At 39.7% G+C, this 22,113-nt stretch overlaps 3 protein-coding genes across 3 annotated transcripts in view; 2 read left to right on the top strand and 1 right to left on the bottom strand.

Moving 5' to 3' along the window:
• The first annotated feature begins 2,326 nt into the window (after positions 1-2,326).
• On the top strand, positions 2,327-3,155 carry Trs20 (trafficking protein particle complex subunit 2). Its single transcript, XM_028314914.1, has 3 exons — positions 2,327-2,507; positions 2,589-2,738; positions 2,870-3,155. The coding sequence occupies exons 1-3, from the start codon at positions 2,418-2,420 to the stop codon at positions 3,047-3,049; spliced, it is 420 nt and encodes a 139-aa protein (XP_028170715.1). The 5' UTR covers positions 2,327-2,417; the 3' UTR covers positions 3,050-3,155.
• A 222-nt stretch (positions 3,156-3,377) lies between these two features.
• Positions 3,378-6,433, bottom strand: LOC114360287 (uncharacterized). The gene is made up of 4 exons (XM_028314913.1): positions 6,149-6,433; positions 5,807-6,046; positions 4,128-4,274; positions 3,378-3,524 (listed from the first exon to the last, which is right to left on the bottom strand). Exons 1-4 carry the CDS (start codon positions 6,234-6,236, stop codon positions 3,466-3,468), a joined length of 534 nt encoding a protein of 177 aa, XP_028170714.1. The 5' UTR covers positions 6,237-6,433; the 3' UTR covers positions 3,378-3,465.
• A 158-nt stretch (positions 6,434-6,591) lies between these two features.
• loco (regulator of G protein signaling family member locomotion defects) overlaps positions 6,592-22,113 on the top strand; it is a 99,993-nt gene continuing 84,471 nt past the window's right edge. Inside the window, exons 1-4 of the mRNA XM_028314915.1 lie at positions 6,592-7,169; positions 8,148-9,305; positions 9,909-10,216; positions 10,487-10,843. Of these exons, the coding sequence (XP_028170716.1) occupies positions 6,767-7,169; positions 8,148-9,305; positions 9,909-10,216; positions 10,487-10,843 (2,226 nt within the window). The 5' untranslated portion in view covers positions 6,592-6,766. The remainder of the gene's footprint in view (positions 7,170-8,147; positions 9,306-9,908; positions 10,217-10,486; positions 10,844-22,113) is intronic.

The following is a 22,113-nucleotide window of genomic DNA, read 5'->3' as shown; positions in this document are numbered from 1 at the left end:
GGCGACGTAGTTGTCGTTGTTGAGCTTGGCGTCGCGGGTGACGGCGGCCAGCAGCGCGCCCGCGATGTCCACGAAGCGCGCGATGGTGAGCGGCCGGATGAGCGCCATGGGGAGCCCACGTGTGATAGCGGCCTAGTGTCCCACCTCGGTGACGTAGTGTCCCACCTCGGTGACGTAGTGTCCCACCTCAGTGACGTAGTGTCCCACCTTGGCGACGTAGTTGTCGTTGTTGAGCTTGGCGTCGCGGGTGACGGCGGCCAGCAGCGCGCCCGCGATGTCCACGAAGCGCGCGATGGTGAGCGGCCGGATGAGCGCCATGGGGAGCCCACGTGTGATAGCGGCCTAGTGTCCCACCTCGTACTACGTCTATAGGAGAAGATAGCATGACTTATGCTGAAGCTGTCAGTGGTCCTAGGAAGCAACAGTGGTTGCAGGCGATGGCGGAAGAGCTGCAGTCATTTGACGACAACCAAGTTTGGGAGATTGTCGATACTCCAGATGGCGCTAGAGTAGTACAGTGCAAATGGTTGTTTAAAAAGAAAGCTGAATATAACAGTGAATTATTCAGGATTGCATTGGAATTATGCAAAGAGAATTTTAGAGTATTTGTTAAAAAACAAAAGTTATTGTTTGAGATGTTCTAAAGTAAAAAGCAAAGAACTGCAGAGAAACTCTCAGTAGCTGTGCGGCAGAGTACATGGGGCTTTGTCAGAAGCATGTAGAGAGAGGCTATATATTTGCAAAATTTGTAATGTGAATTGATAGGTTGTTACAATGAGTTTATGCAAGCACTTGGTATTGTTTTGATAAAAGTAAATTTAATTATTATTTCCTAGTTTTGTGTTTGTATAGACTGTGAGATTGTAAATGTATAGTGTAATAGATATTTAGATTATTTGCTATTTTGATATAGTGGGGGTGTTGGAAAGTATGCATATCAAAATAGTATATAGTAATTAAAAAAATAAAAATAAAAGACAGTCGTAAGTCAGCAACTGACTCGTTTTACTTATATATATTTCATGGCAAAAAAACATGTGATGCTGAAGTTCAAACAGAAATAGACATCAATACAAATACTATTAAGGCTTTTAAAATTATGAGAGACCAAGGCTGTAATACTGCTAAAAGTATTTGTATGGATCAAACCACAATGACCGATGACAAATATTTTGCTGGATTTCAATCTAAAAAAATATTGAATTAACTTTATTGTTTCTTTAATAATTTAGTTTGAATAATTTTCTGAGTTTCTTGAACTACATTAGGGAACGCTGGATCCAATAAACACAACTTTACAAAGTTGTTATAGTTTGTCGGAAGTGGATGACTTGACACGGTCTCTGAAAAGCTTCACATTTATCAATTTCTTCATTGATGCACTCTTATTTAATGTTAGAAGAATAATGCAAAAGTTACCGTATTCCTCCAGAACATTTTTGAAAACATTTTCTATACTTCGATATCGTTCCGTATAATTTGCGGAAGCGTTGTGGTGGCTCACCACTAGAAAATGTTCACCAAGTTTCTGTAAACACTGAGCTGCGTGCAGTTTTATTTGAAATTTCACCTTACGAATCTGCACATAAATATTGAATAGATTAAAAAATATTTCTTTTTATCGCAGAAAATAATACAATGTAAGTGTAGGGACTGACCTCTTGTGTTCCAGAAGTTCCAGTACTAAGAATAATTAAAATTAACACATCTCCTTTATAAATGCCTTTTATTTTCCCATGCATATTTATAGATTCAATCAGCTTGTTGTTGTTTGTTAACAAAAGTTGATCGCAATGGATACGTAAACTTAAATCGTAAGACTTTGCTTCGTATCTTACCCAAGTTCCAGCTCTCCAGTATGTTAATTTGTCAATAGGTATCCACCAAGATTCTACAAACAAGAATTTATTTGGCCATTTCACCATTTTTTTTAAACGATAGTTGTTTGAAGTAGGTACTTTATTCATATTTATTTATTTGATACTTACGGCTCATTTTGAATAGGTAAAGAAGTCGCCAACTCTTGAAGAAACCTTTGTTTGCAATTTAAAAAGTTTGCAGGAAAACCAGTAAACTACGAGTGAGTGTGTGAAAAAAACAACTCGCGTTTACGCGATCGTGGTTCGCGCCAATAATTTTTTTTATTTATTTAAATCATGCATGCAATGAAAAAACAAATATTTATGCCGAGAGAAATACCTCGAGTTCTTTTGTACTTTTCACAGTACTTGCAATTTGTAAATGACGATGTCTTTGCTTCCAGAAAGTAATAATAAAAAAATAAGTATTGTTGTCAAAATGTCACTGATTGACAGTGACAGTTGCGAATGTTGCGATCTCAAAAAAAATGAGAATTTCTATTGCAGTCGTGTTTGAATTAAATTTGTATTAATAGTAGAGCATTTAAAAATCATAAAATGGCTGGAACATATTACTTCGTTATAGTAGGTCATTCAGATAATCCAATATTTGAAATGGACTTCATTCCCGTGACGAAAGATGCCAAGGTATAAACTTGGTTGAAGCCACCTACATTTTGATTCTGCCTTTAAAATTGTTTGCTCTATTTATGTTGATCATGGTTTCAGAAAGAGGACAACAGGCATTTAAATCAGTTCATAGCGCATGCAGCGTTAGATCTAGTCGACGAGCATATGTGGAAAGTTACCAACACCTATCTCAAATCAGTGGATAAGTTCAACCAATGGTTCGTGTCTGCATTCGTTACTGCCAGTCAGGTTTGTACTGCATTTCTATATTCTCAACAGTTACTTGTGTAAAATGGATGAAGATCAAGACTTCCACAGAGATGTATTTAGAAAATTGTTTTGGGGTATCAGTAACGAAAATTTATTTTCCTCTTTTACAGATGCGATTCATAATGGTCCACGACGCTCGCAACGAAGATGGCATCAAGAATTTCTTTACTGATGTTTATGAGGCCTACATCAAGTTGATGCTGAACCCCTTCTACAAAGAAGACACTCTCATAACACTCCCTGCGTTTGAGAAGAAAGTCCAATTCCTTGGCAAGAAATACCTAACATGATCATTGTTGGATTTAGTTGTTAAATTAATTTAAACATATAATAATTATTGTAAATATTCTTACATTAAGCTATACAATAAAACTCCTTACTTACTTATTTTCCAAATATTTATTATAAGTTAGCTGCTTAAACTATTTTACAAGGCGGTATCAATATTAATTACAAATACATAATACTGGACTGTACTGTAGTAGAGCATACACTTTTATATTTTTAGAACAATTCTTTATTTTGAGCACACTATTTAATTCACATGAAATGGATAACTTGAATAAAAACTTGAATAAAATGATGCTCAAAATTAAGGTAAATAATTGTACCACTAAGCAATTATTGTCAGTTGTTATTTATTAATTCAAAGGCTTTACAAATGCCGTATGTCTATACATTATTATGCAATCTATAACTAATGTTATCAATATAAGTCTGGAAGGCCAAGATCTTCATCCTGAATACTTTCATTTGAGAAATCATCTGCAACAAAAAATAAAGATAATGCAAAACATTTCTTTCTGATTTGTAAAATAATGAGGTTTAGTTAGTAACTTGCTTCAAGGCCTATGATAGTGTAATAGAAGTTTTCCAACTTGAGGCTTGAGGCAAAGATGGGCCAATTTAGTAAGAAGTTCGAAAGCATTGGTATAAAGTTGTGGATTATGTTTACTATTGCCACCATATATTATAATTTTTTTTTCTTTATTAGGAAAACATACAGCTTAAATTATGATACATGTAGAATAAAAATAATAAGTCTTACACAAGCCTATGAGTTTTCACTGGTAATTTATATATATAAGTGGTACTTTAGGCTTAGGAAATTGTCACTATGATTGTTGGAAACTTTCATGATACAATCTACATATACTATGAGTATTACTATAAAGCTGAAGAGTTTGTTTGCTTGAACGCCCTAATCTCAGGAACTACTGGTCCGATTTAAAAAATTCTTTCAGTGTTAGACAGCCAATTTAACAAGGAATATTATAATATCATCACTAGCCCCAAGTAACCATTCCTTGAGGGCGAAGTCGCAGGCAGAAGCTAGTAATTGAATAAAATGAAAATTGAAGAACTTACCAGTAAAGAACTCGTCGTGGTATGAGTTGTCCAGCTCCATAGAGTGCCTGCCGAGCGTTGGTGGAGGGGTGTTGGGGGGAGACAGCTCGGGCATCAGCTTAGGCGTCGGCAGGTTGAGGTAGTCATGAATGTCGGTGTGGTAGTTGTCTGTAATAAATAAATTAGGATTTAAAACTTTTGCGTTACATTTCAACTAAAATAGTAAACTTCGCGTTAAGACCCGTGTCTTACTATTTTAAATAAATTAGGAAAAAATTAACCCTTTACCTACGGGCCCTTGGAAACCAAAGTCGCCTCTCAATACGGGGTATTTTAACCTATAAAATTGTTTGCTCCAATTTACATCAAGATATTTTTAAAAAGTATAAGTCTTACGGTATTGAAATTTGGAATATTATATTCTGCACCTAATGTAGTTTCATAATAACAAGCGCATTTTACACTTAATTTGCAATTTTATTGTTTTTTGTCATAAACCGTGATTTAGTATTGGCTTTGCCAAAATAACAATAGTTGCCACCCGTATTGAGAAGTGACTTTTGACTTGGCAAAAATAGGTGCCTCCCGTAGGTAAGAGGTTAAATGGCAGCTGGTTATTTTTCTACACCTTACAGGGTGAAAAAGAACAACAAGGGTGGGTGTACCATGTTTTCTTTTTTTTTACAAGGGCAAAATTAGGAACCTAGTAAACTATTGAGATGAAATAAAATAATTTATTCAGTACATAGGCACTTTATACATGTCCCAAATATAGCTTGCTCTACCACCACTTTGGGACAGCATGTTATGGGCTGGTGTTGAAAACCGACTCCAAAAAACCTACACTAAAAAGTAGAAAAATAATTACTAATTACCTACTTATTTATTAGGACGAATTATTAATATTTATGTAGGTATACCATGATTGATACTTCTGGAGTCGGTGCCAAGATTATGAAACATGTAAAGTTTGCCTGCACCGACTCCAAAAGTATCAATCATGGTATACCTACATAAATATTAATAATTCGTCCTAATAAATAAGTAGGTAATTAGTAATTATTTTTCTACTTTTTAGTGTAGGTTTTTTGGAGTCGGTTTTATTTTTTTTTATAAAATTTTACTTATTTCTAGCTTTTTAGTTAACTAATTATTACCTTGATGTTACCACTGAAGGTAGGCAGTACATTGAGACCATATTCTTAATGTATATTACAAAAAAGTTCATCCCCAATTTTCCACCCTTAGGAGTGAAATATTTTCTTCAAATTTGCATGAAACCACCCTTTTGATAATACCTATTCAACAAAAAAATAATCGTTCAAATTGGTTCATAATCGGCGGAGATATTTCGTATAAAAAAGTTCATCCCCAATTTTCCACCCTTGGGGGTTGTTTTTATATTATTAAATTTAAATGGGACCACCCTTGAGGTATTACCTATACGCTGAAAAAAGATTTGTTCAAATCGGTTCATAATTGGCGGAGTTATCGCGTAACAAACATAGAAAAAAAAAAAAAAAAAAAAAAAAAAAAACATACGGGTCGAATTGAGAACCTCCTCCTTTTTTTGAAGTCGGTTGAAAAGACATTTCAACCGTCAGTTCCTGGTTTGGCACTGGTCACACCCTCCTTATTTTAACATACCCACTTTTTACCTTATTTTTGAATAGAGTCACAAAAATAAAAGCTAAACTTACCATATTTGTATGAAGGTTTGGTGAACTCCAGCTCCTCCATATTAAACTCCTTGACGTCCGCGTCTGGGTCGCTGTATATCAGCGCGCCGACGTTCACCGCGCGAGGTGTGAACACTTGCCGCGCTGGAGTACTCTGCAGAGCCTTCCCGGTGTTGGAGAGAAAAGACTTCTTTGTGTCACCCTTCTTCATGGGTTCGTTGGGTTTTATGGGCGCGTTCAACACGGTTTTACCCACATTTTCTGTAAAATGTAAAGATAAACAAAGACATTTAACGTCGCAAAACCAAAACCTTACAGAGCCTAGAGATTGAGATAGAAAAACAACAGAAACATCTTGCTTACCGTTGTTGGATAAAGGTTGGCGCCCTACATTTTTCACAGCTTGCCTCATCAAGTGGTCGCCAAAGATATCGAATAATGAATCACCCATTGCCAGAGCTTCAAATTTAGCAAATTATCAAAATAAATACAAATTCGTTACAATCAGTTGCATGAAATCGTTGAGAAAAGTTTTCAAATTTCAGTTTACCGTTTTGTCAAACAAATGTCACCGTGACAGTGACAGGAAGCAGTTTATAAAATGGCGGCTCGTTCTGAAACTTCTGTTAAAAAAAATCTTCTTTGCATATACCGGCCTCTAATAAAATATCGTCAGACTTTCATGATTGATTAAAATTTGTCTTCTTTAATATTATAAGATAATTTATAAGAATTAAAATACTTTGTTAACAAATTACAGGGTGGCTTGTCGTTAAGTTTATGAACGTTCTCAAACTTTCTAAACGTCAATCAGTTGCCGAGACCTCGAAACTTTCCTATTTCTAGTTTTTCTAGTTTCTGACTAATATTTTAAGTGTTTCTGACTAAGTTCTGTGCTTGTCTGCGGTTGCAATCGCTTATTGCAACTCGGTAATGTGCGCTGTGACTATTTCGAGTGAATAAATCGTGACAAAAGGACAAATGATGGTTCCGCAACAGCAAAGGAGAAGACGTCGCCGTGCTGTCCTGGCTCGGACAGCTGAGCGTCGTTTGGTGGTGGCCAGAGGTGCCGGGGGTTTCGGGTTTACGATAGCGGGGCAGCGGCCGTGCGTTGTGTCGGCGGTGGCGGCGGGCGGGCCGGCGGAGAGAGCAGGGCTTCGGGCTGGGGATGCGTTGTTGACGGTGGACGGCGCGAATGTGGCGCGGGCTCCTCACGCGTCGGTGGCGCGGCTGGTGGCGGCGGCGCCGGGGGCCATCTCGTTAAGTGTGGCGCCAAGAGAGTCTCCACCGACGGATACCGAGGACACGGAGCCAGACGAGAGAGCGCGTACGAGGAGAAGGCATCCTCCGCCGCGCCGCAGACCACAGATGATGCATCATCCAGGTCAGAGAGTTTCGCTGTAGCAAATGGTCTTTTTTCTGTAGCAGTTCATTTCATAGTGAATAAAAGTTGTTTTGACTTAATTACAATGTATAAGATACAGTTATTTAGTTAAAAACTTAGTTATCTCAATTCAATGAGGATTTGGATGAATAAGAAATTGAGATAAAAATAAACAATGATTGTTATAATTTTCTCTTTCAAAGAACCTCTGAAAAGGTTTTATTATGTCATTCCCCAAATAAACAAATATTTATGCCTTTATATGATAACATTGGTGTTGGTTTATCAATAACAGCCTTCGAGCTACAGAGTTATATGAAACTATGTATGTATTTATTCATAATAACATAAATTTTACTTTTTCCAGATGGCTAGTCTCAAGCTAGGTATGTGATGAGTAGTACAAGCAATATTTGTTCATGTTTGTGTTGTGCTTTAACCACCTAGCACAGGCTGCAATATCCTAACCGACTTTTGTCATTCATGTGAGCATTGTAAATCAAACAAAGGATTAAGTACAAGTCAATAGTACTTTATTTATGCATTATTAAAAGTTTCAGACTGAAACTTTCATTTAGTTTAATCATAAAAAAAGCTCCATCATTTATTTTTATTGATGTATTGTCTCAAATAATATTTGGGAAAATCATAGATTCAAATGATGATTTGATTGGTTGTGAAAAATAACAACTTAACATTATAACTTGTATTTACATAATTAATTACCTTATACAGGTATTTTTTATCACTTGCTTGTATAAATACACTCATTCATTATATCCATTATCTTTTATTGTCACATTGCATGTATAATCACTGCTGTTAGTCTCTCACCAGCACTTTATTTTTAACAATTTTAATTTATTTATTTGTTCACCTTCATGCTAAATATAGTTTAGAGTTGTTTGTTAATTTTGTGTCCACATTCACAGATAATTGTTGAAGATATTTTTTAATTATGTTTATTAATGATTCCAGGCTGCCATGCCGCACCCAGCACATCAGGTGTCAACGAAATTCTTCAGAACTTGAGCCGGGCCCAACTGACTCCCAACCACGTCGCGAGGCTAGAATGCCGCGCCGTCGTCGGGTACCTAGGCACCATAGAAACACCCCAGGCTGCATCCAACGCCGCGCCCGGCAATGTCCGAACAGCGGTCCGGAAGCTAAGGCAGGAACGACGACCGGCAGCACCTGTCCTACTCTCCGTACTCCCCAACGCGCTATTTCTCAGACGCCCCACCGGCCAAGTCCTAGCACAATACCAGCGCGAGCGAATCGTATACGCTGGCTGCGGTTCCGAAGCCGATCGGCGATACTTCGGCCTTGTGACGTCAGCAGAAACAACTGAAGCAGAAGCGTCGCACAGCTGCCACGTCTTCGCAGTAGACCCGCGAATGGCGGAACACGAGGCTCATGTTACAAGAGCCAGAGAGTTCCAAATCGCTTGCACTAGAGACCCGGTCGCGGAGAGATGTTTAGAGTTCCCACCGTCAGCTGAATACGTGGTGGGAGTCATAAAAGGGATGTACTCGTTACCGGCTGACGAGAGTGGTAGTCCGAGCTTGCAACAGATCTCAAAATTGGCAGTGAAGGGGGACAGTCCCTCTGTGGGGAACTTTTCAAGATGCAATAGAGCTGCCTTTCGCGTGCCGCGGGACAGACGGCCTTGTAGACGAGATGATGCTAGAATGGACGGGCAGGATTTCGTCGCTAATTCACCGCAGCCGAGCAACCACAGTGAAGTGACAACAACCTCGAGCAATAGCGATTCGGGGATCGGGTTCCACAACGACTGTAGAAACATCGCAGATCGGATATTGGTCGTTGATTTCGCGCAGCGTCCTGTAGCTGAGGGTTTCATTCGTCCACGGCGTCCAATCGGGATGGTAGGGTGTGGTTTCGACGCGGATGGTTCATTCTTATCTAATGCTACGCCCGTGGTGGACGGTTTTGGAGGGCAGGGGCGCCACTTGAATCTTGATGACGTGTTGCTTCATGCGACGGAGCCGGCGGTGCGGCGCGAAGACGGCTACAACTATAACGGAGCACACGGCCGCGCGGGCGCTGTCTATGACCGCGTCTGCAGCGAGAGCGAGGGACACTACGAGTTCATTCCTGCGCAACTGGATATAGGTAACTTTTAATAGTTCATTATTTTGTAAACGTAAATAAACTGGGAATGCTCTAATTGCCTCTAAATATGCCTAGATTTCAATGAACATTCTTTAAATAATTTGCTCGTAGCTGAACAGCCGAATTCGACCTCATAAAAGCAGCAGGAAGGCGCTGGATGCAGGCCGATACCAACCGGTCACTGGAAATAATTGGGGGAGGCCTCTGTTCAGCAGTCAAGTGGACGTTCGTTCGTTCGTTCGTTTCAGCCAAATGACGTCCACTGCTGGACAAAGGCCTCCCCCAAGGTTTTCCACAATGAATGGTCCTGCGCTGCCCGCATCCAGGCTCTTCCCGCGACCTTTACCAGATCGTCGGTCCACCTAGTAGGAAGTGGACGTCCTGTGGCTGAAATGATGATCATGTTGATGACAGCAGAAGTGCCTCAATGTGTAGTCCTGCTGTGTTCCTTATCTGGCTGTATTTTTAGGAAATTTATTTACCTACGATTACTAGCAACACATTTCTTTCTTCACATTCTCTCCACTTTATCAACTAACTTAGTTTCCAAATGAATGACCGAAACTTTTCTCTTTTATTAACCACAACGCTTTTCCATTCAAGATCGCGTAGCAGAAACCTTCAATTCCGTGGAAATCTATGAAGAACGCCCTCGAGTGACCCAGTGGCGGTCAGTTGAATCGGTCACTGAGACCGCTGGTACCGAGGCCACTGAGACCGAAGGAGCTGGGAGCAAGGCCTCAGCAGATTCCGTGTCTATGTACTCGTCTCGAAGCCATGAGGAAGCCAGGCCCAGGCGAAGGCATCTACAAGCGTCGCTCGATGATATGCTGGTGTTGGGCCTGAGAGACCCGCCTGCGAGTAACAGAGACGACGATAACTTTGTGCATCCGTCTTCTATTAAATGCAAGGTTTGTAATTATCTCTACTTCGTATTTCCTACACTAAAGTCTTCGTATACTAAAGTATTTACTCTACTTAATGCAGTAAAAGTTGACTGCCATGATTCTGACAACCATAGTAGCAAGGTTTTGTTGCTATGACCACAGCTATGACATAAAATAAAAAAAGAACTTCTTTTTTTCTATCTCAAAGAAAAAGATGAAACATTTAATTAATTTTATCATTACAATGTATTATGTAAGTTTTGCCTAATTCTTGATGACTTGTAATGTTCGCAGGTTCGCAAATCAATGAAGCCACTCAACTTGCTCTCAAAAACCAAGAACATACTATCGGGGCGCGACCGCTCGCGCGATTCCCGCGACCGTTCACGAGACTCCCGGGACCGCTCCTGCGACTCGCGGGACAAGTCCCGGGACTCGAGAGACAAGTCCCGGGATTCGAGAGACAAGTCCCGGGATTCGCGAGACAAGTCCCGGGATTCTAGAGACAAGTCCCGGGATAAGTCCCGGGACGCGAGAGACGCGAGGCGGCGGGCGCTCAGTGCTAGTGCTAGTGAAGTGTGCTCCGGGAATGCGGCCTCTGATGATGGATTGGCGGCGGCTGCGAGCGAACCCGATCTGAGAGATACACAGGTAAGCCGCATGTTTTTTTAAGGTTGTAAAACTTATTTAATCTTAAAAAGTTGGCTTTCAAGAGCACTCTCACAGGTCATAAAATATATTTTTATGAAAACTACCAATGTTTGATACAAATTCGAAGAATCGGTCTAGAAAAAAAGTTTATTGGTAGTAACAAATACTGAGGCGGCTACTATTATAGGTCCTAGAATCTCTTGTGTGTAATTTCGGTGTTTACAACTTACTACACAGATGGTCGTATTATTCTATTGTTAATAATATACGTTATTTATACTGACTACAATCAATGAACGAATTCTGATAATGACTAACTACTAATTAACTTTCACAAAACCTTTTACAATTAATTAAGTACAATCTCTAAAAGTCGTCTCAAAACATTCATCAAGCTACATTTTATTCGGGTCATGTAGCTCGCGGCTACTGCGGTCTAGTTCGCGCCATATATGGGCAGAGTTCAACTACACAACTTGCGCGCGCGCTTCTAAATTGTAGGTTTCTCTGCGCCAACGCCGTGATTGTGTGTGGAACATGTGAGTTGCATTCAGATTATTTATTCATCTGATTTGTTATGTATTTTATTGCAGTAATTAATATTATTTATTTAAAGACTATTGCACACACATAAGAGTGATCCGTACAAAAAGGCTAACCTAATGCCAGGTGGCATTCTCTCCCAGCCGACCTTGAGCAAAACGGATTTTAATAAGTGGTCAAATTCTACAGGTGTCCAACACCATCTAGGTGCCTATGTCCATTCTAAAAACTAATGATTTTCCAAAGCCCCACTAATGTCTAGCTAGAGTAATCAAGAGAAGTTATGGGATACACAGTTTATGTACAGTGTAGTGCATCCTATGTAAAGGCATCCTATTTTCTATCTTTTCTAAAGAGATTCATTAGATCTTTTCAAGGCGAGAGTGAATAGGCACTTACAGGGCAGATATTTACCATCCTAGACTGCATCCCACTTAACATCAGGTGCGATTGTGGTCAAATACCTGCCTTGTTTTGCATAAAAAAAGTTATAATGTCTGAAAATTCTTTACATTATTACAATGAATCACAATCACTGTCTCTTGTATTGTAGTATAAGCAGCCTACTAAAGTTGATTACAATTACAAAATATTTTGATCTAATGAGAATAGTAAGTAAACAATAATAAATAATTAATGTTGCCCTTGGCCAATATACCTACTATCATTCTTTCGACAAATCCAGAAGCTAGTATCTAGTCCTTATCAGTTGGGGCTTGATAACTCTTCGTCTGAGACTATTTACTTTAGAATCAGACTGTTTGTTCTTTTTATGAATGGCCAGCTAATTAATTACGTTCTTTGCTTATCTGACTTGTTATATTAAAGATTATACTTGCTTTTCTTATAAATATTAATGAAACAACTTTAATTTTGGAGAAAGTATAATAAACGTTATGAATTCATACATAAATAGGTAAACAATGAGTTTGCTCTTGTTTTTACTTTGATTGAGCATTAGAATTTCAAATAACTTAATAAATGATTCGTAATACATATACAAATAGTGCAAATTGGTACGCCTAATTTTAATTTGAATGCTTTAAAAATATGCCTATTGTCCATTTACTGATTCATCTAGCATTACATTTAAGTTTCAGTATCGTAATAATAATTGAAAAATTTATATCGGCACAAATAATCTACAGTATTAGCGCTTGGTTGGCGCCACTGTCGCAAGGCAGGGACTTGCCAGTGGCGCCAACTAGTGAGCGTAATCACAGTAGCCCCCACTTAGGGTTAGCTTAGGCCAGGGATGGCGAATCTAAGACGGGGATTGGTGGATTTTTAGTGGGTAGTAGGCCCCTCCATTCTGGAGGGGAGAACCCCACATAACCGGCCATAACCCCACATAACCACTTTGTCGGCCGTTTGGTGTAGTGGTTCAGAACGGACTACTATGCCGAGAGGTCCCGGGTTCGATTCCCGGCCGGGCAGAAATTGAAATGATGAATTTTAATTTCTGTGACGGGTCTGGGTGTGACTATGTATAATATTTATGTATTTAAAAAAAAGTATATAAGTAGTATATCCGTTAAGCTAGCACCCATAACACAAGCATTGAGTTGCTTACTTTGGGGCTAGCTGGCGCTGTGTGAAATTGTTCAAAGATTTATTTATTATTTATTTATAACCACACTTTAGCGGGTATGCAATTCAATGCATTTTTACCACCTAAAATAAAAAAGGGATGGCGAAAATGTATGCCACTTTTCTGAAAAAAATGTTTGATGTAGTCATAGACTTACCATCAAATAACACCTAATGCTATCAATGAGGAGTATTAGTACAAGTGGCGCCACTGGCGATTGACACGACTTTACTTTACAGGGGCACTAACTGATGAGGGCAAATACGATAGCCCCTATTCAAAACACATTATGTACTATTTTATTTAATACTGTTGCGCGTCTTCTTGACTGGTAGCCTTAATATGGTCCCGGTCAAGAGGGCGCGCAATCCGCAATCTTCATCGTGTTGGTTCCCGCTGAAAACCAGCTTCTCGACATGGCGCTCGTTATGTCGCGAATATAGCTGAGCGGACGCCTCTTCAGCATAGCTTGTAGTTTAATGTTATATGTACTGTATTTTTATTTTATTTTTCTATGCTGAATAAAGTATTCTTATTATTATTCTTAATAGTTAATTTTGTGATTGGCGGGCGTGCCCTAAATATTGTGGCGCGTGCCATTGGTTCGCCATCATTGACTTAGGCGGTCTTATCGTTAGGGAAAAGCATCATCAGAAGTTTAAAATGTTTGAGATAAAACCATATTTATTCACATATTTACTTACATTATATGTATTTGCTTGGCACATAAACTCTCATTACATGTCTTCTTTAAATTAGATTATTTATAAATAACTTCAATGGCAAATAAACTGGTATAGTAAACAAAATCCTTATGTTTGTTTGATCATAATCTAACATACATACAAGTAATATTTTATATTGCTTGCTTATCATTCTACTGGCTATTAATAGAAATGAAACGAGAGCACTGATTCGAATCTCCTTGACACAGTAGCATTAGACAGCTTGGTGTCTCTGTGTTTGCTTGTCACTCAATTTAACAACCGCTTTCCCTTAGTTCTCATTAGCCCACTATAGTTCCAGTGCTTAACTCACTCAGTGCCTGGGGTATACTCAATACTCAAATACTCAATATAATTTAGCATAATATACAGGGTGGAATTTTGAAATGCCACCTGGAGGGAAAGTACCTACTCTTAATACTGTAGATAGAAAAAAATACTGAAAGAAAACATTCCTTTATTTTTGAAAAGAAAGAAGATATTTAAGAGAACTGCTTTCAAAGATTTTCGAAATTTTTTAGGAAATACACTTCGAATTTTCTGTAACATAATTAAAATAATTTAAGATTTCATGGTTTTCCTTTCATTTGATTTATCAAGTATGTTAGAGAGATTTCATCCTTATACTTAACCCTAACGATCGATGTCATACCTAGCTTCTCGACATGGCGCTTGCTATGTCGTGAATATAGCTGAGCGGACGCCACTTCAGCATAGTTTATAGTTTAATGTCATGTACTGTATTTTTATGCTGAATAAAGTGTTCTTATTCTTATTCTTTATAAAAATACAGGGTGTAATTTTTAACAGATTTTAGTTGGTTAGATTCCCGGGAGTGGCAAGCAAATTGTTGGAAATCTTTGTATGCAGTTCTATTTCTTTTCAAAAATAAATGAACGTTTTCTTTGAGAATTTTTTTTAAAGAGTACTTTCCCTCCAGGTGGCATTACAAAATTCCACCCTGTATAAAGCATATAATTCTGAAGAAGTCTCGCTTACCTTTGACGTAACAAAAACACCCTCCCATGCCGCTCCCAGACCTCAAACACTGACAGAATTAAGGTTAAGCGCTTGACCTATAGCAGGATTTCCCAATTTTTTTTTGCCAAGGAACCCTTATTGATTATACTTTTCCTAGCGGAACCCCCGTACTACTCCGCCCGCACGCCCTGCCCCTCCCTTGTGCGTAAACAAGTCGGTGCGAGCGAACAACTTTGGTCACAAAACGTGGGATAATATTTTTTACGGAACCCTTGCGGCCTTTCCACGGAACCCCAGGGTTCCGCGGACCACCTTTCGGGAACCGCTGACCTATAGAGTAGCTCCCACAACAAACAAAACAAGCCTGATGACTTCTAGATGACAGATAAACGTATACAAATATGATCCGCTACAGATGTCTTGATATCTCGTATGTCTTGATTGAAACGTTTAACCTACTATATTATCTGTGGTTTAACCAAAAAAGTCAACCACTATAGGCTGTTACAAATCAATACAATTTAGCAAAACCGTATGAGGTACCGGTACTTTATCATCTAACCTGTCCCTAAGTATTCCCGATTGTCCCTTATAGAAACCTTGCTCCAGTCTAGTCTAGCTGTCACCCCTAGACAGCGAAGTCGTTGCAACTACCACTGCATTTGTGTCGTACAGACGTCAACACATAAAGCTTTCTGAGGTCTTTATGTCGTTTTAATAGGTGCTATTTCCCAACAAGAATGTAAACTTTTATGTGCTGTACATAGTTCGTTCGTTTCAGCCAAATGACGTCCATCATCATCTTCATCATTTCAGCCATAGGACGTCCACTGCTAGACAAAGGCCTCCCCCAAGAATTTTCCACAGCGACCGGTCCTTTACCAGATCGTCGGTCCACCTAATAGGGGGCCTGCCCACGCTACGTTTTCCGGCTCGCTCGGTCGCCACTCGAGAGCTTTTCTCATACAGCATATCATTGACCCACCGATGTGAGAGTAACCACATGATATCACGAGTGTAAGACACACGCCTATATGCGGTGCAGCCTCGCCGGGCGCCCGCTCCATTCATTAAGTCTAATTGACCAATGCCACGCGGTGTGGTGGCGGCTGGAATTGGTCGTTTGGAATATTTATCTACAGAAAAGCAAGGTTTAAAAAAACCTGTTAATAATCGCTCGTGGTCAGCTAAATATACTTGTGTTACGAGCGGGTTCACCACAATAGTCGAGCGACGGCGACAAACAAACCTGTGTTCCTCAGAGTTCCTCGTCAAGAGTCGGCTAACGTCGCTTCTGCGGGCTACTTCGAAAAACGTTATCCGAAGTTTTGAATGTGGCCGTCCTTTTCCCCCAAAGCCAGAATGAGCGACGATGAGAGATAGATCCGGAACTACGTTGACAACGTTTCGGAATAGCCTGCTGAAGCTCTTGGGCGATTCGCACCGCGGATCGAATAACTCGCGAAACGACTAAAGATCCAAATAAAATAGCACTAGGTTTTACTCCCGGCTTAGCCCGTCTGAAATTCAGTTTGCCACAGAAAAACCTTTACCAATACTTCTGTAATTTAGCCAAAAGTGACAAAAGTCATCGTGCGCGGGCCTTTAAACTAATCAAGTAGTCTCAACGTCCAATGCTCACAAGTTACAGTGCAGTCTATCCTGTCAATTGAGACGTGCCTATCATGGGCGCCCGACGGCAGTATGAATCGGGACGCATGCGCAGAGCGCACTATTACATTGCTCTATAATAATGTCTATGAATTTGTAAAGAAAAAGCCAGACTTTAGTCACTTATGTGCGGTTTTCGTGATAAGAATGCCAGTGAGAGTGTCGAGTGATCACAAAATACGTCACCAATCCCGGATTTTGTCTCAATTTTAATGAATTAGAAGCGTTGTCTTGAGCATATACCATAGATCATCAAATATGGAACCACGTAAGTGTACTAAATACGATATCTGAAAGGCCGAAAACTCACCTGTAACTCCCCGGGGCTGTCCATGGACGGCGGTAATCATTTACCATTAGGTGATTTGTCTGCTCGTTTTCCTCCTGTTCCATAAAAAAATGATTTTGTCAATTGACGAGTGCCATAAAAGTGCAGGCCCTGACCTCTGAACGGAACAGGGAATTCCGATGACGAACCTCGTCTCCAATTGAGGGTGACATCGAAGTGACATCGTTTGAGCGTAGGCTGTGGACAGATCAGACTTAATTGGCGGTTGTTTTCTTTGGAGGTAGGCAGTTACACTTACGAATTGTAAACAATTTGCATAAATAACGTGTACATGTAACGTCACACGACTGTCGTATTCAAGACCACATTCAAGAACGATGTTTAGCCTAGGCGTAGACCACCGACTTTTAGTTGGCCGATAGTTGGGTCGGCCTGTTATAATCAGGATGGATTCTTCATACAAATTAAAATCGGGCTCTACTATCTTAGCCTAGCCTTAGTCAGAGGTTCAATGACAACTAGGGAAAACCTCTCACTCACTCTATGCTAGTAGTAGGCATACGGATTTAAAAATGACTGTTACTTCTTTGTTTATTTCCTTTTGAATGAAGATGCGGTAAAATCAGTTAGGTTTATATTTTAATAGGTGACAGTGACAGTATTTTAGTAAGAAGACTTTAAATTAGTCATACGGGAATGATACGAGTATAGGTCCCGTTTTATAATGTAAATTGTTATCATTGTAGATACAGATTGACAACTGTCCTATTTTACGATTACTGTTAAAAACATTGAATTTAATTAACCCATTCACATCAACAGCTCTTATTAGATTATCTCACATAATCGCGTTTAAAAAGAAACAAAAAACTAATTATACTTTGATTACCAGTATTCGCCGCCGAAGTTACGCATAGTTCTGTAACAGTACTAACAGTGATCATAATAGGTTACCATAATAGGGTAACAGTTAACACGTTATTAACTTAAAACCGGTAGCTTTCATACTAATGAGTGATGGACACAACGGTTTGTTGGTTTCTTTAATGAGAGCATTTGTGTTAAATTGGTTGCAAAGTGATTGAGTTAATTAATACCATCTGTTGTATAACGCGATTTAGTCACTAGTTATCAAGTTGTGTAAATATAACTGGTTGATTTGTGATCGACATTTCAGTGTTGAATGGCTTTCTGTTAGTCATCGTAAAAATCATTAATGTTTGCAATTAGGCTTTCTAAAAACGCTATCTACTATTACATTACACGTCCCTCCCTACTACTGATTTTAGACAATAATGTAGACCAGTGCTGAGAAGAAGCAGCGCAAGATACTCAGTCACTATTGTTACTTTGTTCGTTTCAGCCAAATGACGTCCACTGCTGGACAAAAGCCTCCCCTAAAGTTTTCCAAAACGACCGGTCCTGCGCCGCCCCAGGCACCTCCCGCGACCTTTACCAAATTGTTGGTCCACCTAGTGGGGGGGCCTGCACACACTACGTCTTCCGGCCCGTGGTCGCTACTCGAAAACTTTTCTGCCCCAGCAGCCATCTGATTTGTTGTTTGTTATAGGTATTGATAACAAATCATATCTAAAAGGTGCAGAATGTCCAGAATTGTTTCATATTTTATCTTTTAAAACATATAAGGATCCCTAAAAAGTGTTAAACCGCTTTGGAAAGTGGCTAATTGCCGGTAATGTACCATTAAGTGCCGCAACGTTCCGGCTATTAAAACGATCTGGACCGGGCCGGCTGGAAATAACCTTTCGGGCGTGGCGATCATAACCTAATTAGAGGCTGCGTGTTTTAAATTAACTATATTTGGGTGTTAATAGCGTAACATGTGGCGGTGAGGTGATCGAATGATATAATTCACTAGGTTTTTAGCGACTACGACTGTGAAGATTTCGATAAAAATAGACTTAATTATAGCCTATGTGCTATTCTGATGTAAGTCATAAAATGTATGTTTCTTCTAATACTCGTATGTGAAGCCTAGCTAGTTTGCGTGAAGGAAAACAAACATCCATCCAGCATACCAGCCTCACAATATCCTTCGTTCGAAGTTCTGAAATTGAACTTCATTTGTGTCTGGATTTGTTTACAAATTTCCCTAAAAGCAAATAAAGCCTCGTAGGGATAGGGAACATTTAGCGACGCATTTACGCTACATCCGATTGTAGTTAGCGACATATCCCCCGGTAAGTCGCTTCAATTGTAACAAAGCAAAGTATCAACTCTTTTTTTTGCTATGGATCATCAGCCTTTCCCCGGGAGGTTCTAACTGCGTAACCGGTGGAAAAAACTTGATTGCATCACGAGAAAATGACCTCTTGCTTCCAATGAACTTTGCTCACCCGCTAAGTAAACACGCCAAAACCTTTAAGACGTGTTATCGAGTGACCCTCGTATTTGTCGAGAGGTGCTGAGTTTGTAAAGTTTAAGAGACCCTCATAAATTTTTTCAAGTTATTTATAATTTTCAGACCCTCATAAAGTTCTTCGTCGTAAAGACTATTTACCCTAATGTCGCTTTATACGGGACTATTCTCATCACTGCACTACCTCCTGTGTAGCAGGATCTACAGCTTGACCGCCAGTAAAAACACAACCAGTGAAGGTCAAGTTTGTCCCGGGGCGGGGAAAAGTTAAACTGTCATTGGACCCGCAACGAATTTAATTACAAGAAGTCACGTCGCTTTAGTAATGAATCCCAAGTATCATCATCATCATTTCAGCCACAGGACGTCCACTGCTGAACATAGGCCTCCCCCAATGCTTTCCATGTTGATCGATTGGTAGCGGCCTGCGTCCAGCGCTTCCCTGCTACCTTTACGATGTCGTCGGTCCACCTTGTAGGTGGACGTCCCACGCTGCGTTTTCCGGTACGCGGCCTCCATTCCAGAACCTTTCTGCCCCATCGGCCGTCAGTTCTGCGTACTATGTGCCCTGCCCATTGCCACTTCAGCTTGCTAATACGTCGGGCTATGTCAGCGACTTTGGTTCGTTGACGGATCTCCTCATTTCTGATTCGATCTCGCAAAGAAACACCAAGCATAGCCCTCTCCATAGCACGCTGTGCAACTTTGAGCTTCTGTATAAGGCCTATAGTGAGAGGCCACGTTTCCGAGCCATAAGTTATCACTGGTAACACACATTGGTTATACACTCTAGTATACACTAAGTATCAGCTATTTTTAACTATTGATCACCTCTCCGTGTTTCCAATGAACTTTGCTCACCCCCGAAGTAGTGTAAACACGTCTCCAAAACCTGGAAGACGTGTTATCGAGTCGCCGTGATGCCGAGAGGTGCTAACCGCGGTATCGACTGTCACCGATCATTCGAATTATCGCCGCACGTTGCTCACGACTTCGGCACGTGCCTGTTGTTATGTTTCGTGCACGAAATATGAAGTACAGCCTGTACAATAGGTATTATAAACCAATTGACCAATGGGAACCATTGCTGGGAAAGGTATTTTTTACTTAATTATTCCAATGACCAATATGAAGTAAGTTTTTTACTCGCTTTTGCTTGAAGCTTTGCCCAGGTGAATTACCTGCTGTCACAAGCCTTTATAGCGAATGATAAAGTACCTACTAAGGTCAGGTTTCCACCAAAGCGGAGGGAAGTGTTTGAATAACCAATCAGATTTCGTTATTTCAATATCACCTCTTTTCTCGGTTTGAAAATCTGATTGGTTAGTCAAACACATCTCCACTCCTCTGCTTTAGGAACGGTTCCGTTCCTTAAAATGCAGTCTTTTTCTGAACTATGAAGGACATGTCAAGGCGGGATGACAACTCCATAGAGCGACTGCTCGTCTAAGGAAAAGTCGAAGGAACCCGATCGCGTGTCATGTCACCTATGCGCTGGACCGACCAAGTGAAATCGGCAGTGGGAGACGGGGTATGTGACTGCACCAGACAGTCTGCCAACAGAGAGACATGGCGGGAGATCGTGTGGCAAGTTGTATGCGCTACAACCGATGTGAACAACGCCTCGACGTGACCACGACCGCTCTGCCAAGAGCAAAACGAATAAGAAGAAAAAGAACCATAGTTCTTTTTCTTCTTATTCGTTTAAACGTTCTTCTTAACGTTATTCGTTCAAAGGAACATATTCCTTACACTGAAGTGTACCTAAAATGTACTGCAAAGTGCAAATATGTCACAGCCAAAACACTTGCACAAGTAATGTCTACATCAAACCTATTTACGTGCCACTCGAGCCAATCGCGCTGTCATGTTCAATTACGATTAACATCTGGAATGAGATTAGTATAGTAGCAACAAGATTAGCAGATTGAAAACATACTTTCAGGTAGGGCTGCCTTACCAAATTAGCTGTAAGTCCGCAACAGAATGAAAAACCTTTGTATATTTCAGTAAGATCTAAATATTTTTTAGCCGCCCGCGCCATTGAAAAATGTAAACATTAAATCCCATTTTCCCCCGAGATCCACATTAAACCTTCTTCAATATTTGTTTTAAAGATGGTCATTAATGATTAGATTAAATTTGGAAATTTTTAAAACCTAGTCTTAGATGTTTCTGAAAGGCATGTCCAGAAAAAAATCTAAGATGGAAGACAGCCCTACATGTAGGTGTACAATCCATTGTTTGCGGCTAAGTAGTTTTATTTCCACAAGTGGGTAATCAAACGAAAGTCTGTTATTTTCAATCACACCTTTGATTATGCACTTTCATGATCTTCATCTTTTATGATATCATCTGTAGGTATGGGTTAACTTATAGCGCTATCTTCTAGTTTCTTTACAGTATTTTTTCAATATTTTGACAAGATTTACAAAATTAAAAGAATATTCAACACAGGTTGTTGACGGAAACATATGAGACGTGCCATTGAGTTTTGTCAGTAGATCATTGTTTAAGGTTGGAATGTGTACAGATGTTTTTTATTTTCTTGTAGGAAGTATAGTTTCAGATTTTACTACAAGACGTGTCCTTCTATCGCTGTCTGTCTGTTATAAACATGATGTTTCATGAGTATAACCTTTTTGACATGTAAATAAGCGTAACTTCACCATTGCATTCTTCTTGTCGTGTCGACAACAAACCTATAACAGTGTCAGCGCTCCGCTACAAGAGTGGCGTTATCTTAAAGCATTCAACTATTGCATTTATTGACATAAACATGTAAAACTGTACTTCAGTGTGTACACTTCACATGATAATTTTACGACATTTACAGGATTGCTACTATTAATGCTAGGTTACCTACTTAGTTTCTATTTTATCCACTTGACGTTTCAGTACCGTTGGACTATTTTAATCAGCTTTTATTGTATTCGCTGACACTTAGTCCTTTCTTTTGTTTTGTTTTCAAATCTACCTACCGACCGTTTCAAAGAACGTAGTCAAGGACATGTACTACAACATGTTGACACAGATGTGATTATTTCTCATAAGCCCAGCATAGTGTTTGAGTTATCTGTGCCTGTGGTT

This window comes from Ostrinia furnacalis, unplaced genomic scaffold (genome assembly GCF_004193835.3).
Source record: "Ostrinia furnacalis isolate ACB-3 unplaced genomic scaffold, ASM419383v2 OfSCF4921, whole genome shotgun sequence".
NCBI lineage: Eukaryota > Metazoa > Arthropoda > Insecta > Lepidoptera > Crambidae > Ostrinia > Ostrinia furnacalis.
The sequence above is the reverse complement of the archived record's forward strand: the minus strand, read 5'-3'. Positions and strand labels throughout refer to the sequence as shown.